This window comes from Carcharhinus amblyrhynchos, chromosome 15 (assembly GCF_965287045.1).
Source record: "Carcharhinus amblyrhynchos chromosome 15, sCarAmb.v2.hapA, whole genome shotgun sequence".
Classification (NCBI taxonomy): domain Eukaryota; kingdom Metazoa; phylum Chordata; class Chondrichthyes; order Carcharhiniformes; family Carcharhinidae; genus Carcharhinus; species Carcharhinus amblyrhynchos.
The window spans coordinates 77,414,713-77,442,494 of NC_137338.1; the positions used below are offsets into that span (position 1 = coordinate 77,414,713).

At 50.1% G+C, this 27,782-nt stretch overlaps 1 protein-coding gene across 1 annotated transcript; it reads left to right on the forward strand.

Annotated features, from left to right (window-relative positions):
• The first annotated feature begins 20,444 nt into the window (after positions 1-20,444).
• On the forward strand, positions 20,445-27,748 carry hsd17b10 (hydroxysteroid (17-beta) dehydrogenase 10). The gene is made up of 6 exons (XM_080204284.1): positions 20,445-20,513; positions 23,674-23,838; positions 25,085-25,249; positions 25,538-25,666; positions 26,284-26,392; positions 27,038-27,748. The coding sequence occupies exons 1-6, from the start codon at positions 20,490-20,492 to the stop codon at positions 27,226-27,228; spliced, it is 783 nt and encodes a 260-aa protein (XP_080060410.1). The 5' UTR covers positions 20,445-20,489; the 3' UTR covers positions 27,229-27,748.
• The last annotated feature ends 34 nt before the right edge of the window (positions 27,749-27,782 follow it).

The window sequence follows — 27,782 nt, forward strand, 5'->3', positions numbered from 1 at the left end:
CTGTCTCTCTCTCTCCTCCTGATTGGCCATCAGGGGTCCGAGACTCTCCAAAGATTTGATTCCGTTTTAGCGGTGAGAGCTGAACACATTCCTGGCATGCCTCTGGCAAGCCACGTCCTTGGCCAAGCTCCTGGGCACTCCGTTCCAACACCTCCATCTCTGGCGCTGTGTCAACTCCTGCCTGATTAGGCTCTCGGGACCTTGTGGGGCAGATCAAAGTCGCCCTGGATAAGTCACCTCGGAGGCCTCACCATATCGAGGCTTCTGTAAATACTGACACTCTCCCTGGGGACCCCCTGTAAATACGGACACACTCCCCAGAGACCCCCTGTAAATACGGACACACTCCTCAGGGACCCCCTGTAAATACTGACACACTCCCCAGGGACTCCGCTGTTAAAACTGACATACTCCCCGGGGATCTTCTGTAAATACTGACACACTCCCTGGGGACCCCCTGCAAATACTGACACACTCCCCAGGGACTCCCCCATAAATACTGACACACTCCCTGGGGACTCCCTGTAAATACTGACACACTCCCCAGTGTCCCCCAGTAAATACTGACACACTCCCCAGAGATCCCCCTGTAAATACTGACACAGTCCCCGAGGATCCCCTGTAAGTACTGACACACTACCCAGGGAGCCGCTGTAAATACTGACACACTCCCCACGACCCACTGTAAATACTGAAATACTCCCCGGGAACACTTGTAAATGCTGACACATTCCCTGGGCACCCCCCCCGCCCCCAATAAATACTGGCACACTCCCTGGGGACCCCCCTGTAAATACTGACACACTCCCTGGGCTCCCCTCTGTAAATACTGTTTGCAATTTGGTTTATTTGTTCATGGGATGTGTGATGGGCTGATCTGGTGTTTATTGCCCATCCCTGCGAGTATTTAAGCATTAACCACATTGTTGTGGTTCTGGAGTCACATGTAGGCCAGACCAGGTAAGGACAGCAGATTTCATTTCCTAAACGGCCATCAGTAAGCCAGATGGGATTTTAAAGATGATAAGTGTTTCTTGGTCATCATTAGACTTTTGATTCCAGATTTTCATTTAATCCAAATCGCACCATCGGCTATGGTGGGATTTAAACCCGGGTCCCCAGAGAATTACCCTGGGCCTCTGGATTACTCGTCCAGGGAGAATACAACTCCTCCCCCGTTTCTGTCTGTGTGTGAGTTTGTGTTTGTGTGTGTGAATTTGGGTCTGTGTGTGTGAGTTTGTGTTTGTGTGCTTGAGTTTGTGTTTGTGTGCTTGAATTTGTGTTTGTGTGCGTGAGTTTGTGTTTGTGTTTGTAACTTTGTGTTTGTGTGTGAAACTTTGTGCTTGTGAGAGAGTTTGGCTTGTAACTTTGTGTTTGTGTGTATTAGCTTGAGTGTGTAACTCTGTTTGTGTGTATTTGCCTGTGTGTGTAACTTTGTGCTTGCTGAATTTGCTTTCTGCGTAACTTTGTGTTGTGTGTGAGTTTGTGTTTGCACGTGTTTGTGTATGAGAGTTTGTGTTTGTGTGTAACTTTGTGTTTGTTTGCATGAGTCTGTGTTTGTGTGTGTGAGGGTGTGTGTGAATTTGTTCCTGCTAGTTTCTGTTTTTATGTGTATCTGAGTTTGTATGTGTGTGTGTGCGTGTGTGTGTTTTGTGTGAACACAGCTTCTCAACAGGTCTCCGCACAGTTTGTGTGGGACATGGAGGGCAGCTTTATCACTCAACGAGAAAACCCACAATCAGATTATTCTTGGTCTGGGTGCTTTGAAAAAGAGAGCAGGTCTGTCATAACTCTCTACCCCTTACGCGTACAGCAAGGATCAGCAAAGAATCCTGATCAGCCCTCCCTGCCATAATATGTCAGCGCAGCCTCGGGAGGGAAGCACCCCTGCTGCGGGAGGTTAGAGAGGACACACACAGACTGCCATTCCTCCGGGATAAAATGCCGGTCTTGGATTACCTTGAACCCACCGGACACTCAGAGCAGTAACACTGATCAGGGTTAATGTCCGAGCAACACACAGACAGACCCGCATAATGAAGCTTCTTACTGCAAATGAAATGCTTTTGCGAACTCCTGTTACCACTGACATCATGGCAATGCAGCAGCCATTTTGTGCACAGTAAGATCCCACAAAGAAATGATATGCTCTTTTTAAAAATGGTTCATTCAAAGAACAACAAAGAACAAAGAAAATTACAGCACAGGAACAGGCCCTTCGGCCCTCCAAGCCTGCAAAGACCAGGCCGCCCAAATAACTAAAGCCCCTATCCTTCCGGGGACCATTTCCCTATATTCCCATTCTATTCATGTATTTGTCCATATGCCCCTTAGACTTCTTGGGGTTGTGGGTGTTGCTGGCCGGGTGACATTTACTGCCCAACCCGAAATGCCCCTTTGAAATGGCTCTTGAAATGAGTGGGTTATTTCAAGGTGGTATTTAAGAATAGACCCTAATGTTCAGAGGGTCAGAAGTCATATGTTGGCTAGACCGAGTAACACTGATATCTGAATGTCAGTGCTGAGGGAGTGCTGCTCTGTCAGAGGGTCAGTGCTGAGGGAGCGCCGCACTGCGGGAGAGTCAGTGCTGAGGGAGGACCGCACTGTGGGAAGGTCAGTGCTGAGGGAGTACTGCACTGTCAGAGGGTCAGTGCTGAGGGAGTGACGCACTGTGGGAGGGTCAGTGCTGAGGGAGCGCTGCACTGTTGGAGGGTCAGTGCTGAGGGAGCACCGCACTGTTGGAGGGTCAGTGCTGTGGGAGCATGGCATTGTGGGAGGGTCAGTGCTGAGGGAGCGCCACACTGTGGGAGGGTCAGTGCTGAGGCAGCGCCGCACTGTGAGAGAGTCAGTACTGAGGCAGCGCCACACTGTGGGAGGGTCAGTGCTGAGGGAGCGCCGCACTGTGAGAGGGTCAGTGCTGAGGGAGTGCTGCACTGTGAGAGGGTCAGTGCTGAGGGAGCGCCACACTGTGGGAGGGTCAGTGCTGAGGGAGCGCCGCACTGTGGGAGCAGTGGAGCTCATACTGCTGCTAACCCTTATAAATCATTGCACGGTCACTTTGCACAGAGTTGTTTGTGGGATCTTGCTTATGTAAATTGGTTGTCGCCTTTCCTACAACATACCAAAGTAAGTCCTGAAATCGGCTGTGACCCGCCTTTGGATAGTGCTGGAGGAACATGAGTGCTGTCTTCAGCGCAGAAGTGTTTTGTGCTCTAACCTTTGATTCTCGATTCAGAGTAGGTGTTAGACTTTCCAGAGGTTTCTGAGTGAACAGGCAAGGGTAACGGATGTTTATTTAGTTAGCTTACTCTCCTATTGGAGACATGGGGAGACAGAAGTCACAAAGAGGGCAGGCCCAAGGTAAGAGAATGTACTCGAACATGGGAGAATCTCATTCTCTCTTTGCCACCAAAATCTCAGCAAGCCTCAACCTCACCCTATCCTCAGACAGCATGTGACTGATTATTTACACCTGGGCAAAGTAAGGATATCCAAATGATCATCTGGGAGCACAGGATCAACATGTTGGTGACAAAAGCAACAGCCTGTCAGGAAGGCGAATGGGATGCTGGCCTTCATAGCGAGGGGGATTGAATATAAAAGTAGGGAGGTCTTGCTGCAGCTGTATAGGGCATTGGTGAGGCCGCAGCTGGAGTACTGTGTGCAGTTTTGGGCGCCGCACCTGCGCAAGGATATTTTGGCCTTGGAGGGAGTGCAGAGGAGGTTTACTAGGCTGATACCGGAGTTGAGGGGGTTGAGCTATGAGGAGAGGCTGAATAAACTAGGCTTGTACTCGTTAGAGTTTAGAAGAATGAGGGGAGATCTCATTGAGACGTATAAGATGATGAATGGGATGGATAGGATAGAGGTGGAAAGACTCTTCCCGCTCAAAAAAGACAGTAGGACTAGGGGGCACAGCCTCAAGATAAAGGGGGGGCAGTTCAGAACGGAGTTGAGGAGGAACTTCTTCACTCAAAGGGTGGTGAATCTCTGGAATTCTCTGCCCGTTGAAGTGGTGGAGGCTGCCTCGCTAAATATTTTTAAGAAGCGGGTTGATGGGTTTTTGATAAGAGAGGGGATTAAGGGTTATGGGGAGAGGGCGGGAAAGTGGAACTGAGCCACGACAGATCAGCCATGATCTTATTGAATGGCGGGGCAGGCTCGAAGGGCCAGATGGCCTACTCCTGCTCCTATTTCTTATGTTCTTATGTTCTTTTCATCTTGGACTCATCAGATCAGATGCCAAATTTCAAAGTGGGCACCAATTTAAACTGCATGAGATAAAGGGTGCTAATTGTTTAGAAGATCTGCACTGATTGATAGTTACACAGTTCATGATGACAGCACATCGGGAGTACTGCCTACATCAAGTGCGGCACTCTCTCAGCACTGATCCTCCTCCAACAGTGTGGCGCTCCCTCAGCATTGACCCTCCATCAGTGCGGTGCTCCCTCAGTACTCTCCCTCCCCAACACTGTTGCATTCCCTCAGCACTGACCCTCCGACAGTTCAGCACTCCCTCAGCACTGACTCTCCAAAAGTGTGGCGCTCCCTCAGCACTGACTCTCCAACAGTGCGGTGCTCCCTCAGCACTGACCCTCTGACAGTGCAATGCTCCCAGAGTACTGACCCTCCCACAACGTGGTGCTCCCCCAGTATTAATCCTCCGACAGTGTGACACTCCTTAACCTTACAATGACTGCTATCTATCAGTCCATTCTCTTCCTCAGGAAGATATCTGTACACTGATTGGTGTGTCTCAGTATCCTCTGTCTCAGGGAGATATCTGTACATTGACGGGTATTTCTCAGTCCACTCTCTCTCTTAGCAAGATGGCTATACTCTGACTGGTGTCTCTCAGTCCACTCTCTCCCAAGGCAATATCTGTACACTTACTGGTGTCTTTAACTCCCTTCTCTCAGGGAGATATCTGTACACAGTCTGGTGTCTCTCAGTCCTCTCTCTCCCTCAGGGAGATATTTGTACACTCACTGGTGTCTCTCAGTCCCTTCTCTGAGGGAGAAATCTGTACACTGACTGGTGTCTCTCATTCCTCCCTCTATCAGGGAGATGTCTGTACACTGACTGGTGTCCTTCAGTCCTTTCTCTCTCAGGGAGATGTCTATACACTGACTGGTGTCTCTCAGTCCCCTCTCTCTCAGTGCTTACCATCAGGCACAGACTGAAAGATATGGCGCGGTCTGAGATGTTATGCTAATACACGTATTTTTCAGGTCCATATCAACACAATGTGAGGTGTGACAGATACAGCAGGAGTATGGGTAACACTCCAATGTCTCGCATGTTGATCTCAAATAACTGTGTTGAGCTCTACACACTGTGTGTCAGAGGGGAAGATGTACAGGAAATGGGGTCGGAGGGGTGATATGTAGGTGGGGGGTTGGGGATGGTGGGGGGTTCAGCTCAGATTCTCCATAATGATCCCAGGGCTGAAAGGATTATATCAAGGAAATTCAGCATGTCCACTAAAACTCTCAGCAACTTTTACAGATACACCACAGAAAGCATCCTTTCTGGATTTATCACAGATTGGTATGGCTCCTGCTCTGACCAAGACTGCAACTGCAAAGGGTTGTGAACGAAGCCCAGTCCATCACGCAAACCAGCCTCCCATCCATTGACTCTGTCTATGTTTCCCGCTGCCTCGGAAAAGCAGCCAGTATAATCAAGGACCCCACGCACCCCGGATATTCTTTCTTCCACCTTCGTCCATCAGGAAAAAGATATAAAAGTCTGAGGACACGTGCCAACCAACTCTAGAAAAGCTTCTTTCCTCCTGCCATCAGACTTTTGAATGGACCTACCATATATGAAGCTGACTTTCTCTGCACCCTAGCTACACAGCGCTGATTCCCAGCTTGGGTCACTGTCTGTGTGAATTCTGCATGTTCCCCCAGTGCCTATGTGGGTTTCCTCCGGGTGCTCCAGCTTCCTTCCACAGTCCAAAAGACGTGCTAGTTAGTTGCATCGGCCATGATGAATTTTCCGTCAGTGTACCCAAACAAGTGCCAGAGTGTGGCAACTGGGGAATTTTCACAGTAAACTTCATTGCAGTGTTAATGTAAGCCTACTTGTGACAAATAAACTTCACTTTACTTTATGACTTTAACATTATATTCTACACCCTTTCCTTCTCCCCTATGTACTCTATTAACAGTATGCTTTGTCTGCATAGTGTGTAAGAAACATTACTTTTCACTGTTTCCCAATATGTGACAATAATAAATCAAATTAAGAATTCCGAGGTAGGGCCAAACAGAATAGGACTTGTGTTTCTTTGGGCATGCAAGATTGAAACAAAATTGAGGGGGAGTTGAGATGATTAAAGGATTCAGTCAATGGAGAGTGTAATGACCTCGACGAGGCCCATCAGGTTGGCTTCTTAGAGTATGAGCTTCTTGATTGAGTGAGTGGTTGCCTGCCCAGTTAGGAAGTGTCACCTGTATATACAAATTGAGGAGGGTTACTGATTCTGGATTCTGACTGTTACCTGAAGCACTGTTCAGAGTGGAACAGAGGTTGTACATAAAGAAAAACAGGTGCAGGGACACTGGTTCTGAGGAGTTACAGCTTCCTCTGACGGGGGGGAGGGAACCATTCAGTAGGGAGGTCAAGAAGCCCTACCCCACATAAAAGGGGGTGGAAATCTGGAATTCTGACCCCCCCCACACACCTCCAGAAATAAAGTTGTCAGAGCATGGGTAGGGGGGAGGTCAATTGGAAATTTCATGCATAAAATTGATAGATTTTTGTTGCGTAGGAGAGGGGGATTAAGGGTTACAGAACGGAGGCGGGCAGATGGAGTTAAGATACAGATCAGCCCATGATCTAAGCGGAGAAATCCATTATCCATTATTTACTGATTGGGGGGATGGTGGTCAGAATGGGAGGGGGAATGATGGTTGCAATATAATTGCAGGGATAAATCGTTTTGCCAGCACCAATTCCCGACGGCAGACGATACATTCCTAAGAGCTGACTTCAGTGAGTCAGACTCGGTCTCATACATACACAGCAGCCAGCCTCAGAGAGAGGAACGGACAGAGAGAGAGCAGACAATGTCCTCAGGCAGGAACACTTCCATCATTACCGGACCACTGACCCACATCTGCAGCAGCCTCCCTCATCGAACTGGATGTGGCCGACTGACTCCCACATTCTCCCTTCAGTCAGAGGGGGCAGTGGGGCTGTATCTAACCCTGTGGACTTTACCTGTTCTGGGAGTGTTTGATGGGGACAGTGAAGCAGGAGCTTCACTCTGTATCTAAGCCCATGCTTTACCTGTTCTGAGAGTGTTTGATGGGGACAGTTTAGAGGGGGCTTTACTCTGTATCTAACCCTGTGCTGTATTTATCCTGGGAGTGTTTGACGGAAACAGCGTTGAGGGTGCACGGTGGCACAGTGGTTAGCACTACTGCTTCACAGATCCAGGGTCCTGGGTTCAATTCCCAGCACGGGTCACTGTCTATGTGGAGTTTGCAAGTTCTCCCCATGCCTGCGTGCGTTTCCTCCAATTTCCTCCCACAGTCCAAAGATGTGTGGGTTAGGTTGATTGGCCATGCTAAGAAATTGCCCCTTAGTGTCCAGGGATGCGTAGGTTAGAGGGATTAGTGGGTATAATACGTAGGGATATGGGGGTAGGGCCTGGGTGGGATTGTGTTCGGTGCAGACGCGATGGGCTCTTTCTGCACTGTAGGGTTCTATGAGCTTTACTCTGTATCTAACCCCGTGCTGTACCTGTCCTGGGAGTGTTTGATGGGGACAGTGTAGAGGGAACTTTACTATGTATCTAACCCTGTGCTGTACCTGTCCTGGGAGTGTTTGATGGGGGACAGAGAGAGGGAGCTTTACTCTGTATCTAACCCCGTGCTGTACCTGTCCTGGGAGTGTTTGATGGGGGGACAGAGTAGAGGGAGCTTTACTCTGTATCTAGCCCCGTGCTGTACCTGTGCTGGGAGTGTTTGATGGGGACAGTGCATGGCTGGCCTCCAAGGTACTGAAATTGTTAACAGTGTGCAGCAAGGAGTCAGGTACAAGGGGAGGCTGTGCTAATCGGAGGCCCCTGGGGCCTGTGTTCCACTGTCCAGTGATCTCGAAGAACAACACAGTAAAGGCACCTTTGTCATGCGATGAGATATCGCTGCCAGTTTGGCAACGAATGGGACAATGGGGATATTGTTCGGCAAGTCTGTTAAGTCATTGTCTTATGAGGGCAGACGTGCTTCCCCCTCCCCCTCCCCTACACCCCTCCTCCAACCTCCCTCCCTCCCCCACCCACCTCCACCTCAGCGACTGTACATGGGAGTGATTTACAAGGTTGCCATTAGTTAGCAGAATGCAGTGAGCACGCACTCTCCACACCTGCAGTCCCAGACTTCACCTGTCGATGGGGGAGCGCAGGTTTTGGGCTCCGGGTGGGGAGGGGCGGGTGAGAGGGAATGATCAGGATTGAGGGTATTTCCCCCTTGGTCCTGGCTGCGGGAACATTCTGCCCCCCCACCCCGCCCCCACAACTTCTCTTCTCCCACCCTGGTTCCCCACCAGTCTTTTCCTCTCTCAGGATCTCCTCCCCCTCGTCCACCTTGCCAGAGGTCTCTGACCCCCCGGTGTGTCCCTGAGGGCCGGTAACCGAAGCACGGTGGAGTTCCCTTCCCCCTCCCTCCAGCCTCTCCTACTCGCAGCCTCAGCACATAGGGGCAGGAGAAGGCAAGACGGAATTCTGGAAGCTCACACAATATCTACGTCAGTGTTTCGGATTCCACATTCCCCATCTACCACCTCACCCCTGCCCCGCCCCGAGGCAGAGTCCCAAAGTTGCACAACCCTCTTGAGAGGTAGAACATTTCTCCTCATCTCTGTCCCAGGAGGGACTATCACAAAGCACCCCTCCGCCGCACGCCCACAGCCGGAATGTGCTTCACGTTGCAATGTAGAAAATATGGCAGCCAGTTTACACACAGCAACATCCCACAAAGTGTGACAGCTACCCAGAGAATCTATTTTCTGCGGTGTTGTTCGAGGGATTGGTACAGGGCCTCAGGACACCGGGGACATTGTCCCCGCCACTCTCCTGCTTTTTTTCCTATTTGTGGGAACCACCATTTGAGGCAGCAGTATAGCCGGGGCGCTGAACTGTTGACAGTGCTATCTCGTGCATGGGGAGAAATCAGTGCATTGCTGCATAATTTATTTAAATTACAATTTGTATTCAATTTCAATGTCTTAGCGGGCCCGGAACTGAAGTCTCCGCGAGCCGCCTCTCCCCTCACCTCCAGCCAGGTGTGTTTCACTCCAGCAGGGTTTACAGTAGCTCCTCACTTTCAGGGACCTGGTGGCTCAATCTCACTGGAGTGAGGGGGGCAGGGGCGGGGGTGTGGGGGCATTACCGCCTTGGGCATTGCCTTGGCAATGCCAGCCTGGGCTCCCTCACACTGCTGAGGGGAAAAGTGCCAATGCCCAAAGGCACTTCCCACTGGGCAGGGGGCAGTGCCACTGACAGATCTTGCTGCATGCACAGTGATCTCCTCAGCACAATGCTGCTGGCCTCTTCAGTGGGAATAGGTCCTGCCCTCTGATTTTTAGTGTGACTCCTACGAATGCACTCTGCAGCGGGCAAAATGTGGGAGATTAATTTTGAAAAATTAATTTTGAAAAACCGCTGAAAAATCCAGCGGCATTTACTTTTAATCCTAATTGCCTCTTGAACCTCGGAGGTGGGGCTTGATGGGGGGGGGCGATTGGTGGGGCTGGGGGTGTTCTGCTGTCATCCTGCACTTGGGCTGAGTGACAGAGGGAGGGAGGCCAGTGAGCAGGGCTGGGCATCGGAGGGAGGGGAGAAGGTTGGAGCTGCACAGTGGGGGGGCAGTGGAGCCGGGACTGCTGGTGGAGGTAGGAATCAGGGTTGGGGGGAACTGGGAGATCACGGCTGTGTGGGGACGGGGCACATCGAGGCGGGCTGGGGGTGGGGGTGGGTTGAAGCTGGCCCGGGCATGTTTGGGGGCTAGCGATTGAAGGTGGAGGGGAGGGCGGGGAGTTGGAGGGCCAACGATGCAGGGGTTGCAAGGCTGGCCGGCGATTGAGGCCGACAGTGCGGGGCCACTGCGCATGCACCAATTTTGGTGCTGACTGATCTCAGCACTGACTGATCTCGCTGCTTACAGATCTTGGCGCTGAGAGATCTCGCCGCTGACTGATCGCGCCACTGACAGATCTTGCTGCATGCGCAGTGATCTGTTCAGCACGATGCTGCTGGCCTCTCCAGTGGGAACAGGTCCTGCCTTCTGATTTTTAGTGTGACTCCTACAAGTGCACTCTGCAGCGGGCAGAATGTGGGAGATTAATTTTGAAACCACCGCTGAAAAATCCAACGGCATTTACTTTTTACGGAAATTCGACACTTGAAATTGCTTTGGGAAAATCCCACCCATTATTCTTCAGGGGATGCGAGATTTATCACCCAATCCTAATTGCCTCTTGAATTGAGTGTCTGGCTTGGGATTGTTTCCAAGGGGGCAGTTAAGAGTCAGCCACATTGTTGTGTGTGGGGGTGGTCTGGAGTCACATGTAGGCCAGACCAGGGACAGGATGGTAGATTTCCTTTCTTCCTAAAGGGGATATTAGTGAACCAGATTTTTTTTATGACAATGGTCGTCATTCGACATTTAACTCCAAATTTTTATGAGATTCAAATTTGACTATTTGCCGTGGTGGGATTCGAACACACATTCCCCCACACTGGACCATAGGATTACCAGGCCTACAACAGCAGCTTTACCCCATCTTTATCCCTTCCGATCTTGGAGTCTCACTGTAACAGTAAGCCTAATGAGTGAACATGCAAACAGCAATTGTAAAAAGAATACAGGGCAGCATGGTGGCACAGTGTTTAGCTCTGCTGTTTCACAGCTCCAGGGACCCGGGTTCAATTCCAGCCTCAGCTGACTGTCTGTGCAGAGTCTGCATGTTCTCCCTGTGTCTGCGAGGGTTTCCTCCAGGTGCTCCAGTTTCCTCCCACACTCCAAAGATGTGCAGGTTAGGTTGATTGACCATTCTAAATTGCCTCTTACTGACAGGGGGATTAGCAGGGCAAATACGTAAGGTTACAGAGGTAGGACCTGGCTGGGATTGTTGTGGATCAGACTCGACGGGCTGAATGGTGTGTTTCTATGCCGTAGGGATTCTATGATCTGTCTCAGAACTGGTCAGTGGTGAAACTTAGGGGGCATGAGCCAATACTACCCTCTGGAATGCGTTCAAACGGCATACTCTTCAGAGGATTGATGCAGGGGCTCAGGCATCTCAAGGTGCACAAGGTGGTACGGAGACCTGCCAGCATGAGACATTGACACTGGCTTCAGATTGCCACAGTAAGAAGTCTCACAACACCAGGTTAAAGTCCAACAGATTTATTTGGCAGCACAAGCTTTCGGAGCACTGCTCCTTCATCAGGTGAGTGATGAGTTGTGTTCACAAATAGGGTATATATAGACACAAACTTAATTGACAAGATAATGATTGGAATGCAAGTCTTTACAGGTAATCAAGTCTTAAAGGTACAGACAATGTGAATGGAGAGAGGGTTAAGCACAGGTTAAAGAGATGTGTATTGTCTCCAACCAGGACAGCTAGTGAGATTTTTGCAAGCCCAGGCAAGTCGTGGGGGTTACAGACAGTGTGTCAGACAGAGCCAGCCTCTCTGCTTTGCAGTGTCATGCTGCCCCCTGGCAGCAAGGCAATGTTAATGCAGCTCTATCACTGACTAAGACCATTGTGCAACACAAACACACTCCCACTGCTAAAGCTACACAGCTTTGACCAAAATGGAACCTGATCTCGAAAGTGCTAGTGTATTTTTACCACCAAACAGGTCCCAAACTGAGAATCTATGAATTATTTTAAAAATTAAATTGATATCTTCTGAGAGATAGTATCTCTGACAGTGCAGTGCTCCCTCAGCACTGACCCTCCGACTATGTGGCGGTTCTTCAGCACTGACCTTCCCACAGTGCAGCACTCCTTCAGCATTGACCCTCTAACAGTGCGGCGCTCCCTCAGCAGTGACCTTCCCACAGTGCGGCACTCCTTCAGCATTGACCCTCCAACAGTGCGGCGCTCCCTCAGCACTCACCTCCAACAGCACAGCGCTACCTCAGCACTGACCCTCCGACAGCATGGCATTCTCTCAGCACTGACCCTCCCACAGTGCGGCGCTCCCTCAGCACTGACCCTCCCACAGTGCGGCGCTCCCTTAGCACTGACCCTCCCAAAGTGTGGCGCTGCCTCCTGCATTTATCCCCCATCCCTAATTGCCCCTTTGAGAAGGTGGTGGGAGAGCCTCCATCTTGAATCCACTGCTGTCCCATGTTGTTCAGGTACACCGGTGTGTTGTTAGGGAGGGATTTCCAGGGTATTGATCAGCCACATTGAAAGAATGGCCAACAGACTTCCAAGTTGGGATGGTGTATGTTTGTGTGGGGAGATTAGCAATCAAGAACCTAACTATTCTAATACCATTTCCCAACACTTGGTCCACGGTCTTGTACGCTGCGACGTTTCAAGTGCACATCCAAATACTTCTCAAATCTTGTGAGGGTTCCTGCCTCTCCGACCCTTTCAGGTAGCAAATCCCAGATTCTCACCACCCTCTGGGTGAAAAAGTTTCTCCTCAAATCCCCTCTAAATCTCCTGTCACTGACCTTAAATCTATCCCCCCGGTTACTGACCCCTCTACTAAAGGGGGAAATGTTCCCTCCTATTCACCCTATCTGTATCCCTCATTATTTTGTACACCTCGATCAGGTCCCCCCTTCAGCCTTCTCTGCTCTGAGGAAAACAGCCCCAGTCTAACCAGCCTCTCTCCATTGCTGAGATGCTCCAGCCCAGGCAGCATCCTGGTGAATCTTCTCCGCACCCTCTCCAATGCAATCACATCCTTCCTATAGTGTGGAGATCAGAACCTCTCACAGTCCTGCAGCTGTGGCCTAACCAGCGTTTTATAAGCTCCGTCACAGCCTCTCTGCTTTTATCATAGAATCATAGAATCCTTACAGTACAGAAGAATGCCATTTGGCCCATCTGCACCAAGCACAAACCCACCCAGGCCCTATTCTCATAACCCCACATATTTACCCTGCTAATCCGCTGACACTAGAGTCAACTTAGCGCTACCAATACACCTAACCTGCACATCATTGGACACGAAGGGATAATTTAGCATGGTCAATTCACCCAACCTGCACATCTTTGGACTGTGGGAGGAAACCGGAGCACCCAGAGGAAACCCATGCACACACGGGAGAGAACGTGCAAACTCCACACAGACAGTGATCTGAGGCTAGAATTGTACCTGGATCCCTGGTGCTGTGAGGCACTGTGCCATTCGCATATTCTATGTCTTGGCTAAATAAAGGCAAGAATCCCCATATGCCTTCTGAAGTACCTTATTTAGCTGTCCCAGAGCCTTCAGGGATCCATGGACATGCACCCCATGTTCCCTCTGTACTTCCTTTCATCCTACCATTCATTGTTTATTCCCTTGCCTTGTCAGTCCTCCCAAAGTGCATCACCTCACACTTTTCAGGGGTTAAATTCCATTTGCCCCCGTTCTGCCCATCTAACCAGCTCGTCTATATAATCCAGCAATTCAAGGTTTTCCTCCTCGCTATTTACAATACCACCAATCCTTGGGCCTTCTGCGAACTTGCTGATCATTCCCCACATTACTGCCTAGATCATTAATGTACACTAACAACAGCAGAGGACCAGCAGCGATCCCTGCGGTACACCACTGGACAACAGTGGTGGCTTCCAGTCACCAAAATAACTTTTGACCAACACTCTCTGCCCCGTGTTAGGGCCTTGGACCAGAATCCCAAATTATGTTAACGTTCATTTATTAGTGTCACAAATTGTTTACACTGACACTGCAATGAAGTTACTGTGAAAATCCCCTAGTTGCCACACTCCAACACCTATTCAGGTACACTGAGGGAGAATTTAGCACGGTCAATGCATGTAACCAGCACATCTTTGGACTGTGGGAGGAAACCGGAGCACCCGGAGGGAACCCACAGAGACCCGGGAGTACGTGCACCCTCCGCTCAGACAGTAACCAGAAGCCAGACTAGACCCCAACAATTTTTCAACTTTGGCATAAATGTGAGGATAGGATCCTTCACTCCAGGAGTAATTCCACTGACAAATAAGAACATAAGAACTAGGAGCAGGATTAGGCCATCTAGACCCTCGAGTCTGCTCCGCCATTCAATAAGGTGTTTTGGTCTCCTGATCTTTTCGTGGACTCAGCTCCACTTACCCACCCACTCACCATAACCATTAATTCCTTTACTGTTCAAAAATGTATCTATCCTTCCTTAAAAACATTCAATGAGGTAGCCTCAACTGCTTCACTGGGCAGGGAATTCCACAGATTCACAACTCTTTGGGTGAAGAAGTTCCTCCCCAACTCAGTCCTAAATCTGTTTCCCCTTATTTTGAGGCCATGACCCCTAGTTCTAGTTTCAACCACAAGTGGAAACAATCTTCCTGCTTCTATCTTATCTATGCCCTTCATAATCTTGTATGTTTCTATAAGATCTCCCCTCATTCTTCTAAATTCCTTTGAGTATAGCCCCAGTGTACTCAGTCACTCCTCATAAGCGAACCCTCTCAATTCTGGAATCAACCTAGTGAATCTCCTCTGCACCCTTCCACTGCCAGTACATCCTTTCTCAAGTAAGGAGACCAAAACTGTGCAGTTTTGTACAGTTCTTCAGGGATCTTTTATAGTAAAATAAATTTTGTAAAAACACAGTTTAACTATACCTCTAACAAATGAAGCAGCTTAACTATTATTCATTTGAGCAATTTTTAAAAATAAGAACGTAAGAACATAAGAAATAGGAGCAGGAGTAGGCCATCTAGCCCTTCGAGCCTGCCCCGCCATTCAATAAGATCATGGCTGATCTGTCGTGGCTCAGTTCCACATTCCCACCCTCTCCCCATAACCCTTAATCCCCTCGCTTATCAAAAACCCATCAACCCGCGTCTTAAAAATATTTAGCGAGGCAGCCTCCACCACCTCAACAGGCAGAGAATTCCAGAGATTCACCACCCTTTGAGTGAAGAAGTTCCTCCTCAACTCCGTTCTAAACCGCCCCCCCTTTATCTTGAGGCTGTGCCCCCTAGTCCTACTGTCCTTTCTGAGCGGGAAGAGTCTCTCCATCTCTATCCTATCCATCCCATTCATCATCTTATACGTCTCAATGAGATGTCCCCTCATTCTTCTAAACTCTAACGAGTACAAGCCTAATTTATTCAGCCTCTCCTCATAGCTCAACCCCCTCAACTCCAGCATCAGCCTAGTAAACCTCCTCTGCACTCCCTCCAAGGCCAAAATATCCTTGGGTAAGTACGGCGACCAAAACTGCACACGGTACTCCAGCTGCGGCCTCACCAATGCCCTATACAGCCGCAGCAAGACCTCCCTACTTTTATATTCAATCCCCCTCGCTATGAAGGCCAGCATCCCATTAGCCTTCCTGACCACCTGCTGCATCTGCAGGCTGGGTTTTTGCGACTCATGCACAAGGACCCCGAGGTCCCTCTGCACCATCGCCTGCTGCAGTTTTTCGCCACATGAAAATAAACATGAAATAACTCAGATTTCTAACTTATCACTATTTCAGTTCCCAATAGGCAACATTCTTCTTACAAACTATAAAAATCACTTTAAATGCCGTGTAGTTCTGGTCACCACACTACTAGAAGGACGTGGAAGCTTTGGAGAGAGTGCAAAGAAGGTTCACCAGGACGTTGCCTGGTCTCGAGGGTGTTGACTATGAGGAGAGGCTGAATAAACTAAGACTGTTTTCACTGGAAAGATGAGGGGATACCTGGTAGAGTTCTACAAAACTATGAGAGGCATAGATATGGTGGATAGTCAGAGGAATTTTCCCAGGGTGGAAGTGTCAATCACAAGGAGGCCATGTTCAAGGTGAGAGAGGGAAAGTTTAAGGGAGATGCATGGGGGAAGATTTTCACACAGAATGGTGGGTACCTGGAACACTCTGCCAGAGGAGGCGGTGGAAGCAGGTACATCAGCAACATTTAAGTGGCGTCTGGATGAGTACATGAATAGGGAGGGAATAGAGGGATACGAACTGAGTAAGGGCAGAAGATTTTAATAGAACATAGAACATTTTCTTCTGGTTTAATTCATCCATCATGATCGGCACAGGCTTGGAAGGCCAAAAGGCCTGATCCTGTACTGTACTTTTTTTTTGTTGTTTGATCTAAATACCATTAACATCCATAAGTATGTTTTCTATAAGGAGTGTAGTCAGTCAGTCTTGACGTTTCAGAAAGATATGGTGGAGAAAGCAGCTTGCAGACCTCTGTCTTTAAACAAACCCCAGCCAGAATTCAAAAGCTGTTTCTCTGGCTCCTCCCCTTAACCACATTATCACACGGCCCTGTCAATCTAAAGCCAACTTCCATTCCTTTCTTCAAAACCCCAGGGACCTGTTCTTTTTCTCATTAGGTTTAGCTTGGTAAACACTACATGGCTAAAGTGAGTGATTAACCCGATTTCCCTGCACCTGAACCGTATTCCTGTCAGACATACTAACTGCCTGTCGAGAAAACAGAATTTTAAAACATTCCCCTCGAATATAAAAATATGTCTTTCTCCAAAGTAACAGTACACTATCATCACATCTGTCACTAAGCTACTTTTTGATGACAAATTTCCCTTGATCCCATGGGCTCTCTTACCTTCTTGACCAGTCTCATGTGGGATCTTGTCAAAACCGTCCTGAGGTCCACATAGATGACATCAACTGCATTGCCCTCATCTACTCACCGAGTCACCTCCCTGAAAAATTCAATCAAATTTGTTAAACATGATCTTCTTCCTGACAAAGCTATGCTGACTATCCCTTATTAGTTCTTGCCTCCCCAAATGGAGATTAATACTATCCCTAAGAATTTTTTCCAATAATTTCTCTACCAGATATTCCCTGATTTATCTCTACTTCCCTTCTTGAATAATGATCCCACATTAGCTGTTCCCGTCCTCTGGCATCACTAATGTGTGTGGACATGCCAGCGTTGGACTGGGGTAAACACAGTAAGAAGTCTCCTTGAACAGCCAGTTCCAAAAGCTAGTGGCGTTTGCTACAAATAAACCTGTTGGATTTTAACCTGGTGTTGTGAGACTTCTTACTGTGATCACTCCTGTGGCCAGAGAGAATATGAAAATTATCTTCAGAGCCATCTTCTTCCTTGCCTCCCACAGCAGCCTAAAATCCATCTCATTTGGGCCTGGGAATTGAGCCACTTTCAAGGCCACTAAAACCACTCATATTTCCTACTTCTTAATACTAATTTGTTCAATGATATCACAGTCCCTCTCCATGATTTCTATACCTACATTGGGCTTTTCTACAGCAAACACCGATGCAAAATACTCCTTTAAAATCTCACCTAGATCTTTCGGCTCCACACACACTTTGATCTCTAATAGGCCCTATTCTTTCCCTGGCATATACTCTTCCCTTCAATATACTTATGAAACACCTTAGGATTTGTCTTTCTTTTCCCCACCAGTGTTTTTTCATGCCCCCTATCGCTTTCCTAATTTCTTTTTAAACTGTTTTGATTTGATTTATTATTGTCACATGTATTGGGATACAGTGAAAAATATTGTCTCTTGCACACTTTACAGACAAAGCACACAGTTCACAAAGTGCATACAGGAGAAGGAGAGTGCAGAATGTAGTGGTACAGTCATAGCTAAGGTGTAGAGAAAGATCAACTTAATATGAAGCAGGTCCATTTATAAGTCTAATGGCGGCACGGAAGAAGTTGTTCTTGGGTCGGTTGGTATGTGACTTTTGCATCATTTTCTCGATGGAAGAAGATAGAAGAGAGAACGTCCAGGCTGCTTTCCCTGAGGCAGCAGGAAGTGTAGATGGAGTCAACGGATGGGAGGTTGGTATGCGTGATGCTGTGGATTTTGTTCATGACCCTTTGTAGTTCCTCATGGTCTTAGTCAGAGAAGGAGTCATACCAAGCTGTGATACAACCAGAAAGGGTGCTTTCTATTGTGCATCTGTAAAAATTGGTGAGAATTGTAGCAGACATGCCAAATTTCCTTAGCCTCCTGAGAAAGTAAAGGTGTTGGTGGATTTTCTTAACTATAGTGTTGGCATGGAAGAACCAGGATAGGTTGTTGGTGATCTCCCACCTGCTCTTCCTATACTCTTTCAAGGCTTCTACTGTTTTGAGTCCCCTGTATCTGCTATAAGCCTCTCTTTTTTCCTTATCCAATCCCATATACCGGTTGATATCCAGGGTTCTTTGGATTTGTTGGTCTCACAATTTACCTTTATATGTTGACCTTGTACCATTTCTCTATTTCCACACCATCCTCAACTGTCGCAGACCCAGACTAGTAGCTGTGTCCTGAGGGACTCAGCCAGCTCAGCCTGCGATGGTGCTACTGAGCCACTCTTGGTGATGAACACTGAAGCCCACCCACACCCAGAGTACATTCTGTTCCCCTTGCTGCCACCCTCTGTGCTTCCTTCAAGCGGCGTTCAATGTGGAGAAGAACCAATTGTGTGCAGTCTTCTTATCTAAGAAGTAGAGGTAATGCAGTGACTGTTCACCAGACTGATTCCTGGGATGGCAGGATTGTTGTATGAGAAGGCGTAATAGGATTGAGGGTTATAAGTAAGCCTACTAGGTAGCGATATGATCGGCACAACTTGTGGGCTGAAGGGCCTGTTTGTGCTGTAGTTTTTCTATGTTCTAAGAGATTAGGTCAACCAGGCCTTTATTCACTGGAACTTATTCCAGGGATAACAGGATAGTTGTATGAGGAGAACTTGGGACAAACGGGCCTGTATTCACTGGGATTTACTCCTGGGATGGCAGGATTGTTGTACAAGAGGGAATTGGGTCGATCAGGTCTGTATTCACTGGGAAAATTCCAAGGATGGCAGGATTGAATGCTATGTTTGGTCTGTATAGCATACAAGAAACAATACTTTTCACTATATGTTAATACATGTAACAATAATAAATCAAATTTTAAAAATAGGATTGTCCTACAGGGAGAGGTTGGGTCAACCAGGCCTGCATTCACTGGGATTTATCCCTGGGATGGCAGGATTGTTGTATGAGGAGAGATTGGGTCGACCGGGCCTGTATTCACTGGGTTTAGAAAAATGAGGGGATCTCATTAAAATGTATAAAATTCTGACAGGGCTGGACAGTCTGGGTGCAAGGATGTTGTTTCCTCTGGCTGGGGATGGTCTGGAACAGGGGGTCGTTGTCCCAGGAAACGGGGGGAGGCCATTTAGGACAGAGATTAGGAGAAATGTCTTCACTCAGAGTGGTGACAAGTAGAATTCTCTATCAAAGAAAGCTGTGGGATCCAAGGCACTGAATATATTTAAGAAAGAAATGGCTGGATTTCTAGACTCTAAAGTGGGGGGGGGAAGGTGGGGAGTGTGGTATTGAGATAGAGGACGCTCACCTCATGATGGAGCAGCGCTCCAAAAGCTAGCAGTGTTTGCTACAAATAAACCTATTGGGCTTTAACCTGGTGTTGTGATACTTCTCACTGAGCTAGAGGGTCAGCCATGATCATACTGAATGGCCGAGTAGGCTCGAAGGGCTGAATGGCCCACTCCTACTGCTGCTATCTGTTCCTGATTCACCAGCCCAGGTGCAGTCAGCTTTCTTGCCCATTTTTGTCCTGAGGTCTCCAGCCTTCATGAGGTAGAGGATTCCCTCGGCAATGCCCGTAGACCGCTGTGCCGCCCACCACCTCTGTCCGTTCGCAAGATAATGGCGGCAGTATCGGCGCTGACAGTTGGGACACTGGCAAGCACGAGGAAGCAATTAGCCCGCCGATTGGTTGGCCGCAGGGAGCGGGGAAGGATCTGATTGGTGGGCCTGGGAGCTGACCAATTAGTCATTGGCCCAGGTGAATAGGGGCGGGCGCGCTGATTGTTTAGATGTGCGCGCACGCGACTGGCTGCGCAGGGATAAAGATTTGATTGGCCGTCCTTAACACATGACTAGAAGCCGCATCGACGCCATTGGCTGGAGCGGGGAACGAGCCGATTGGACGAACCTGACCATCGGCGTCGCAGCGATTGACAAAAGCGCCAAGTGGAGCGACGTGATCCGGTTGGATGATCGTGACGACGAGCGTGATCCGATTGGAGGAGCCTGAGCAGAGCCGGACCGCGATTGGACCGGCTCCTGACGAATGGTCTCCTCTAATTGGAGGAGCCTGTCAACGAGCTGCGCCTGCGCAGGATGCAGCCAAGCGATTGGTCCGGTGAGGCAGCGGGGCGGCCATTGGCTAATAGGCGCCATCCTCTAATTGGTCACCCGCCCTTCCACCCCCGTTCTGTGATTGGCTGCGCTGCTGCCAGCGCCGTGGGGTTAAGATGGCAGCGCTGAGATCCCTGAAGGTGAGAGAAGGAGTGGGGAGACACAGAGGGAGAGGGAGAATTACAGTCAAAAAGGCCCCGATATTCGGGTTCCTCGGGGATAGAACAACAATTATAGCCGCAAAGATTTCATCTCTGAAACCCTCAGGAGGCATGATGTGGGTATGCCGGCGTTGGACTGGTGTAAACACAGTAAAAAGTCTGACAACACCAGGTTTTAGTCCAACCTATTTATTTGATAATATACTCGCAAGCTTTCGGGAAGGGGCTAACCCGAAAGCTTGCGAGTATATTATCAAATAAATAGGTTGGACTAAAACCTGGTGTTGTCAGACTTTTTACCCTCAGGAGGGCCATAAGGCTCAGGAGTCAAAGGTCAGCAGGACCAGCCACAGGAACCCAATGGCTTGTCCTCCCCCCCCACCCCCCCCACCCCCCCCCCCCCACCCCCCCCACCCCCCCCCCCCACCCCCACACACACACACACACACACACACACACACGGCTTCTTTGCATGGCCCTGGGTGAAAATAAGCACAAATTCAACTCCCTTTCCCCCTCCCCCCCCAGCACGTCATTACAGGGTCAACTTTCAAGACCGTGTTAGGTTGGGTGAAGGAGCAGGCTTAAAAGGCGGGCTGAATGACCTCCTGTTCCTGTATAACAGGCTTGAGAAGCACAGAATGGGCCTTCACCTGTTCCTGCTTGAGAGGGGCTGAATGGCCTGTTCTTGTACAACAGGCTCAAGAGGGGGACTGAGTGGCCTCCACCTTCCCCTGTGTAACAGGCTCGAGAGTGGCTGAATGGCCCCCTTCCGTTCCTGGAGTTCAGTTTTGGGCGCTGCACCTGTGCAAGGATATTTTGGCCCTGGAGGGAGTGCAGAGGAGGTTTACTAGGCTGATACCGGAGTTGAGGGGGTTGAGCTATGAGGAGAGGCTGAATAAACTAGGCTTGTACTCGCTAGAGTTTAGAAGAATGAGGGGAGATCTCATTGAGACGTATAAGATGATGAATGGGATGGATAGGATAGAGGTGGAGAGACTCTTCCCGCTCAAAAAAGACAGTAGGACTAGGGGGCACAGCCTCAAGATAAAGGGGAGGCGGTTTAGAACGGAGTTGAGGAGGAACTTCTTCACTCAAAGGGTGGTGAATCTCTGGAATTCTCTGCCCGTTGAAGTGGTGGAGGCTGCCTCGCTAAATATTTTTAAGAAGCGGGTTGATGGGTTTTTGATAAGAGAGGGGATTAAGGGTTATGGGGAGAGAGCGGGAAAGTGGAACTGAGCCACAACAGATCAGCCATGATCTTATTGAATGGCGGGGCAGGCTCGAAGGGCTAGATGGCCTACTCCTGCTCCTATTTCTCATGTTCTTATGTTCTTATGTTCTTATTCCTCTGACTGCTGCTTTTCCTCTCTTTAAACAATTTCATGTTCGTACCCATACAATTACCTCAGAGCGATCTTTATCCCTGAAGTCACTATCACTTTAAAAAAAACTGGTTAGGCCATCATGATAGAGTTGTTCAGTGCAGAAAAGGCATCATCAAGTTTACACTGACAACTACCGCTAAAGTGACCCTAATCCTATTTTCTCGAACTTGTCCCATATCCCTGAACATTATCATATTTAAAATGCTCATCCAAACACTTTAAAGGTTGTAAGGTCTCCAGTCTCCACTACCTTCCCAGGAGTGCATTCCAGATTCCCACCACCCTCAGTGGAAGTATATCTCAAATCCGCTGTGAGTCTCCTGCCCCTCATCCTTAAATTATGTCCCCACATGATTGACCCCTCAACCATGGGGAACAGCTGCTCCCTATCCACTCTGTCCATACCCCTCGTAATCTGCTGCACCTCAATCATGCCCACCCTCAGCCTTCTCTGCTCCAGAGAAAACAATCCAAGCTTATCCAGTCTGTCCTTAACAGCTCAAATGCTCCATCCCAGGCAGCAGCCTGGTGAATTGCCTTTGTACCACCTCCAGTGCAATCACATCCTTCCTATAGTGAGGTGACCAGAACTGTACACAGTCCTTCAGCTGTGGCCTAACCAACACTCCACAGCTCGAACATTACCTCTTGCACTTATATTCTGTGCCTCGACTGATAAAAACGAGTGTCCCATATGCCTTCCTAACAAATCTTCACCTGCTCTGCTGCATTCAGGGATCTGTGGATAATTACCCCAAGATCCATTTGTTCCTCTGAGCTTTCCAGTGCCCTGTCATTCATTGAATACTCCCTTGTTTTGTTACTGTTTCCAAAGTGGATCACCTCACACCTACTAGGGTCATCAAGTTTCTGTTGTTTTTGGGATCTAGCTGTGCACTAACTGATGCATTTGATTTATTATTGTCATGTATTAGTACACAGTGAAAAGTATAGTTTCTTCTGTGCTACACAGACAGAATGTACTGTTCATAGAGAAGGAGAGAGTGCAGAATGTAGTGTTACAGTCATGGTTAGGCTGTAGAGAAAGATCAACTTAATGCAAGATAGGTCCATTCAAAAGTCTCATGACAGCAGAGAGGAAGCGGTTCTTGAGTTGTTTTGCACATGATCTCAGACTTTTGTATCTATCCCTAACAGAAGAAGGTGAAAGAGAATGTCGGGGGTGTGTGGGGTTCTTCATTTTGCTGGCTGCTTTTCCGAGGCAGAGGGAAGTGTAGACAGAGTCAATGGAGAGGAGGCTGGTTTGCGTGATGGATTGGGCTACATTCATGACCTTTTGTAGTTCCTTGCGGTCTTGGGCAGAGCAGGAGCCATACTAAGCTGTGATGCAACCAGAAAGAATGCTTTCTATGGGATATCTGTAAAAATTGGTGAAAGTTGTAGTAGACATGAGAGATTTCCCCAGCCTTCTGAGAAAGTAGAGGTGTTAATGGGCTTTTTAAACTACAGTGTCATAGAATTCTTACAGCACAGAAGGAGGCCATTCAGTCCATCGAGGCTGCACTGACAACAATCCCACCCAGGCCCTCCACTGGTTGTCAAGTGCATTGGAGGAAGGGCTCAGGTGTCTGGGCTGCAATTCGAATTCGCAGCCCTCAGAGAGTGGGAGGGTAGAGTGAGACTGACCGATGCCTGACCGAGTGCAGAAGCAGAAGCAGTGTTAATGTGGCCAGGCTGTGCTTTGTGTTCACTCTAATCCAGCAGTTTTCTTTGCTCCTGTTCCCTGCCAGGGTTTGGTCGGTTTGGTGTCGGGCGGAGCTTCCGGGCTGGGCCGGGCCACAGCTGAGAGGCTGGTGCAGCAGGGAGCCAGTGCCGTGATCGTGGATCTGCCAACGTCAGACGGAGCCAGCGTGGCCCAGGCCCTGGGGGAGAGTTGTGCCTTCGCACCAGCTGATGTAAGGCCAGCACATGTACCCGCTCCCTCTCCGCAGGGGGCAGAGAGTTGGGGGGTTTCACCATGCACGAAAACAGGGTGACCACCACTGCAAATGAAACAGGAAGAGCTGTACATTCCCTCGGTGCTCTCTCAGCACTGTCCCTCCCACAGTGCGGCGCTCCCTCAGCACTGTCCCTCCCACAGTGCGGCGCTCCCTCAGCACTGTCCCTCCCACAGTGCGGCGCTCCCTCAGCACTGTCCCTCCCACAGTGCGGCGCTCCCTCAGCACTGTCCCTCCCACAGTGCGGCGCTCCCTCAGCACTGTCCCTCCCACAGTGCGGCGCTCTCTCAGCACTGTCCCTCCCACAGTGCGGCGCTCCCTCAGCACTGTCCCTCCCACAGTGAGGCGCTCCCTCAGCACTGTCCCTCCCACAGTGCGGCGCTCCCTCAGCACTGTCCCTCCCACAGTGCGGCGCTCCCTCAGCACTGTCCCTCCCACAGTGCGGCGCTCCCTCAGCACTGTCCCTCCCACAGTGCGGCGCTCCCTCAGCACTGTCCCTCCCACAGTGCGGCGCTCCCTCAGCACTGTCCCTCCCACAGTGCGGCGCTCCCTCAGCACTGTCCCTCCCACAGTGCGGCGCTCCCTCAGCACTGTCCCTCCCACAGTGCGGCGCTCCCTCAGCACTGTCCCTCCCACAGTGCGGCGCTCCCTCAGCACTGTCCCTCCCACAGTGCGGCGCTCCCTCAGCACTGTCCCTCCCACAGTGCGGCGCTCCCTCAGCACTGTCCCTCCCACAGTGCGGCGCTCCCTCAGCACTGTCCCTCCCACAGTGCGGCGCTCCCTCAGCACTGTCCCTCCCACAGTGCGGCGCTCCCTCAGCACTGTCCCTCCCACAGTGCGGCGCTCCCTCAGCACTGTCCCTCCCACAGTGCGGCGCTCCCTCAGCACTGTCCCTCCCACAGTGCGGCGCTCCCTCAGCACTGACCCTCCCACAGTGCGGCGCTCCCTCAGCACTGTCCCTCCCACAGTGCGGCGCTCCCTCAGCACTGACCCTCCCACAGTGCGGCGCTCCCTCAGCACTGACCCTCTGACAGTGCGGAGCTCCCTCAGCTCTGACCCTCCCACAAGGTACTGTTTGGTACCTTCTCTGTGGTCAGGAATGTGGTGAGGATACATGATTAATTGGAGGGCTCAGTGTCAAATGCAGAGTGGATTGATAATCGGAACAAATTCCTCGCACTGATTGTTTTTCCCTCACTGTCAGGTCACTTCAGAATCAGACGTCAAGAGTGCCGTTTCCCTGGCCAAGGAGAAGTTTGGCCGCCTGGACATCGCAGTGAACTGTGCAGGGATTGCTGTGGCAGTTAAAACCTACAACTTCAAGAAAGACATCGCCCACAGTCTCGAGGATTTTCAGCGAGTGATCACCGTACGCACCAATTGATCAGCGTGTGGTTAGACTGGGTGGGATATTAAAGGGTGCAGGGAGGGAGAGTGGGATTAGACTGGGTGGGATATTAAAGGGTGTGGGGAGTGAGGGGGAGAGTGGGATTAGACTGGGTGGGATATTAAAGGGTGCGGGGAGTGAGGGGGAAAGTGGGATTAGACTGGGTGGGATATGACATGGTGAGGGGGAAAGTGGGATTATGCTGGGTGCTGGTATAATAAACCCAGATGGTCGGTTTATCCACTGGACTCTCTCCCATTCCCCGCTCAGGTGAACATCGCGGGGACTTTCAACGTGATCCGGTTATCCGTGGCCGAGATGGGGAAGAACGAGCCAGATGCGGATGGTCAGAGGGGTGTGATCATTAACACTGCCAGCGTCGCAGCCTACGATGGACAGGTCGCAACCAGTCTCCTCATCCACTGACCCCCATCCCCCTTCCCATTCCCCCTGCACCATTCCTGTCTTTTCCCCCACCCCCCACATTCCCCCATCCCCGTCCTCCAGTTCCCCCACCCCCCTCCTCCCGTTCCCCCACCCCCCTCCTCCCGTTCCTCCCCCCCGTACAAAGCTACATTGGTAATCAGAGAGTTGGCATGGCGACAGGCCTGGCAGCACAGACGCCGTGACCTCGTAATGTCGGGAGTGCAGAGTCCAGTAGAGGCATAGGGCAATCCCACCAACACAATGGTGACCCTGTGGTTTTCTTGCTGTCAGATTGATGTTGATTGTGGGATATCCTTTGACGCTGCAGGTGGTGGGGGCAGAACTCCACTCCCAACCCTTCATTCCTGAGGGGCAGCAGGCGGGATCCTTGGGTCTGACATCTTGAGAGAGGGAACTGCTCACTGTGTCCTGCCAGTCCCCTTTATTGCAAATGAATGTGAGGAATCCAGTCTGTAATGGGGCGAACCTGACCGACCCGTGCAGAGTGGCGAGAGAAAGTGTTGACTGCGACTCTGTTGATTTGCGGAATACATATATGCTTTTTTTGCCCCCACCCCTCCCCATAACAGGTGGGACAAGCTGCATATTCGGCCTCCAAAGGTGGCATTGTGGGGATGACTCTCCCCATTGCTCGGGACCTGGCACCACAAGGAATCCGGGTGGTCACCATCGCGCCAGGTACGGCACGCGGGACACAAGTAGGGAGCTTCGGTAAAGAAGCCAGGGAAGGGTGCAGAATGAGATTAGACTGGGTGGGATATTAAAGGGTGAGGGGGCAGAGTGGGATTAGACTGGGTGGAATATTAAAGAGTGTGGGGAGTGAGGAGGGAGAGTGGGATTAGACAGGGTGGGATATTAAAGGGTGCGGGGAGTGAGGAGGGAGAATGGGATTAGACTGGGTGGGATATTAAAGGGTGTGGGGAGAGGGAGCGTGGTGGAGAGAGTAGAGGAATGTGAAAGCTGAGGGAGGGACGGATAAATGTTGTGGCTGAATATGAAGCAGGAATTGTGATGGATGGTGAGTGTGTGCGTTCTGGCTGAGACAGCAGCACGAACACACTGTGTTTCCCAACATTTTAACCCTGATTCCTTTTCTCTTTCTCACCCACTCTGTACCCCAACCTCCCTCTCATTATTTCCCGTGTTCTTTCTCCTCCTTCACCCTCCCTGCCACTCATTCTATCTTTGCACCACCCAATTTTCTCTACCCTCCCCCCTCATTCTTTTCCTCTTTCCTTTCATCCATTTCTCATTCTCTCCCTCACCCTTTCCCTCCCTCACTTCCTCCCTTCCTCACTCCTGCCTTTCTCTCCTCCGCTCCAGGTTTGTTTTCCACTCCGCTGTTGGCTGGTCTCCCGGAGAAGGTGCGGAACTTCCTGGCCCGCCAGGTGCCTTTCCCCAGCCGCCTGGGGGATCCAGCTGAGTATGCCCACTTGGTACAGGCCATCATTGAGAACCCCATGCTGAATGGAGAGGTCATCCGGCTGGACGGAGCCATCCGCATGCAGCCCTAGAGGGAGGCGGGGAGTGGGCGAGGGAGAATTCTGAACCGCAGTTTGCTAGACAAACATTGCAAACTCTATTTTTACCCTCCCTACTGGAGACATCACAAGTCGTATCCACCCAACCAGCCTCTTGTCAATCCATCCTTTGGCCTTATCACCACCCCCTCCCCAGATAATGGTGGGGCTGGAGGGTGGACCAAACCTTCCGCTCCCCCCACCCCGACCTTGTCCCTCCTCATCCTCTAACAGGACCCCATCACTGGTTGGTTCCCAGTGGGAGGTGTTTGCTGAGACCAGACGGAATGAGAAACTGGGCACCGTGCGGATTCTGAGGGGTTTGCTGGGGATCCACAGCCTTCCCAATTTGTACTGATTCCTGCTCACTTTATTGTGTGTTCGTGCGGCGGGACAAGCACTCAGCTTCCAACTGTATCAGACTGGCTGTGAGCCGTCATAATGACGTAACTCTTGAAAGATGATCACGGTGCGATTCTCTCCATTAAATAATGGCAAGCGATTAGACAAGGCCTTCGAACGCATCCTTTATTTCAAAGTCTGAGGGA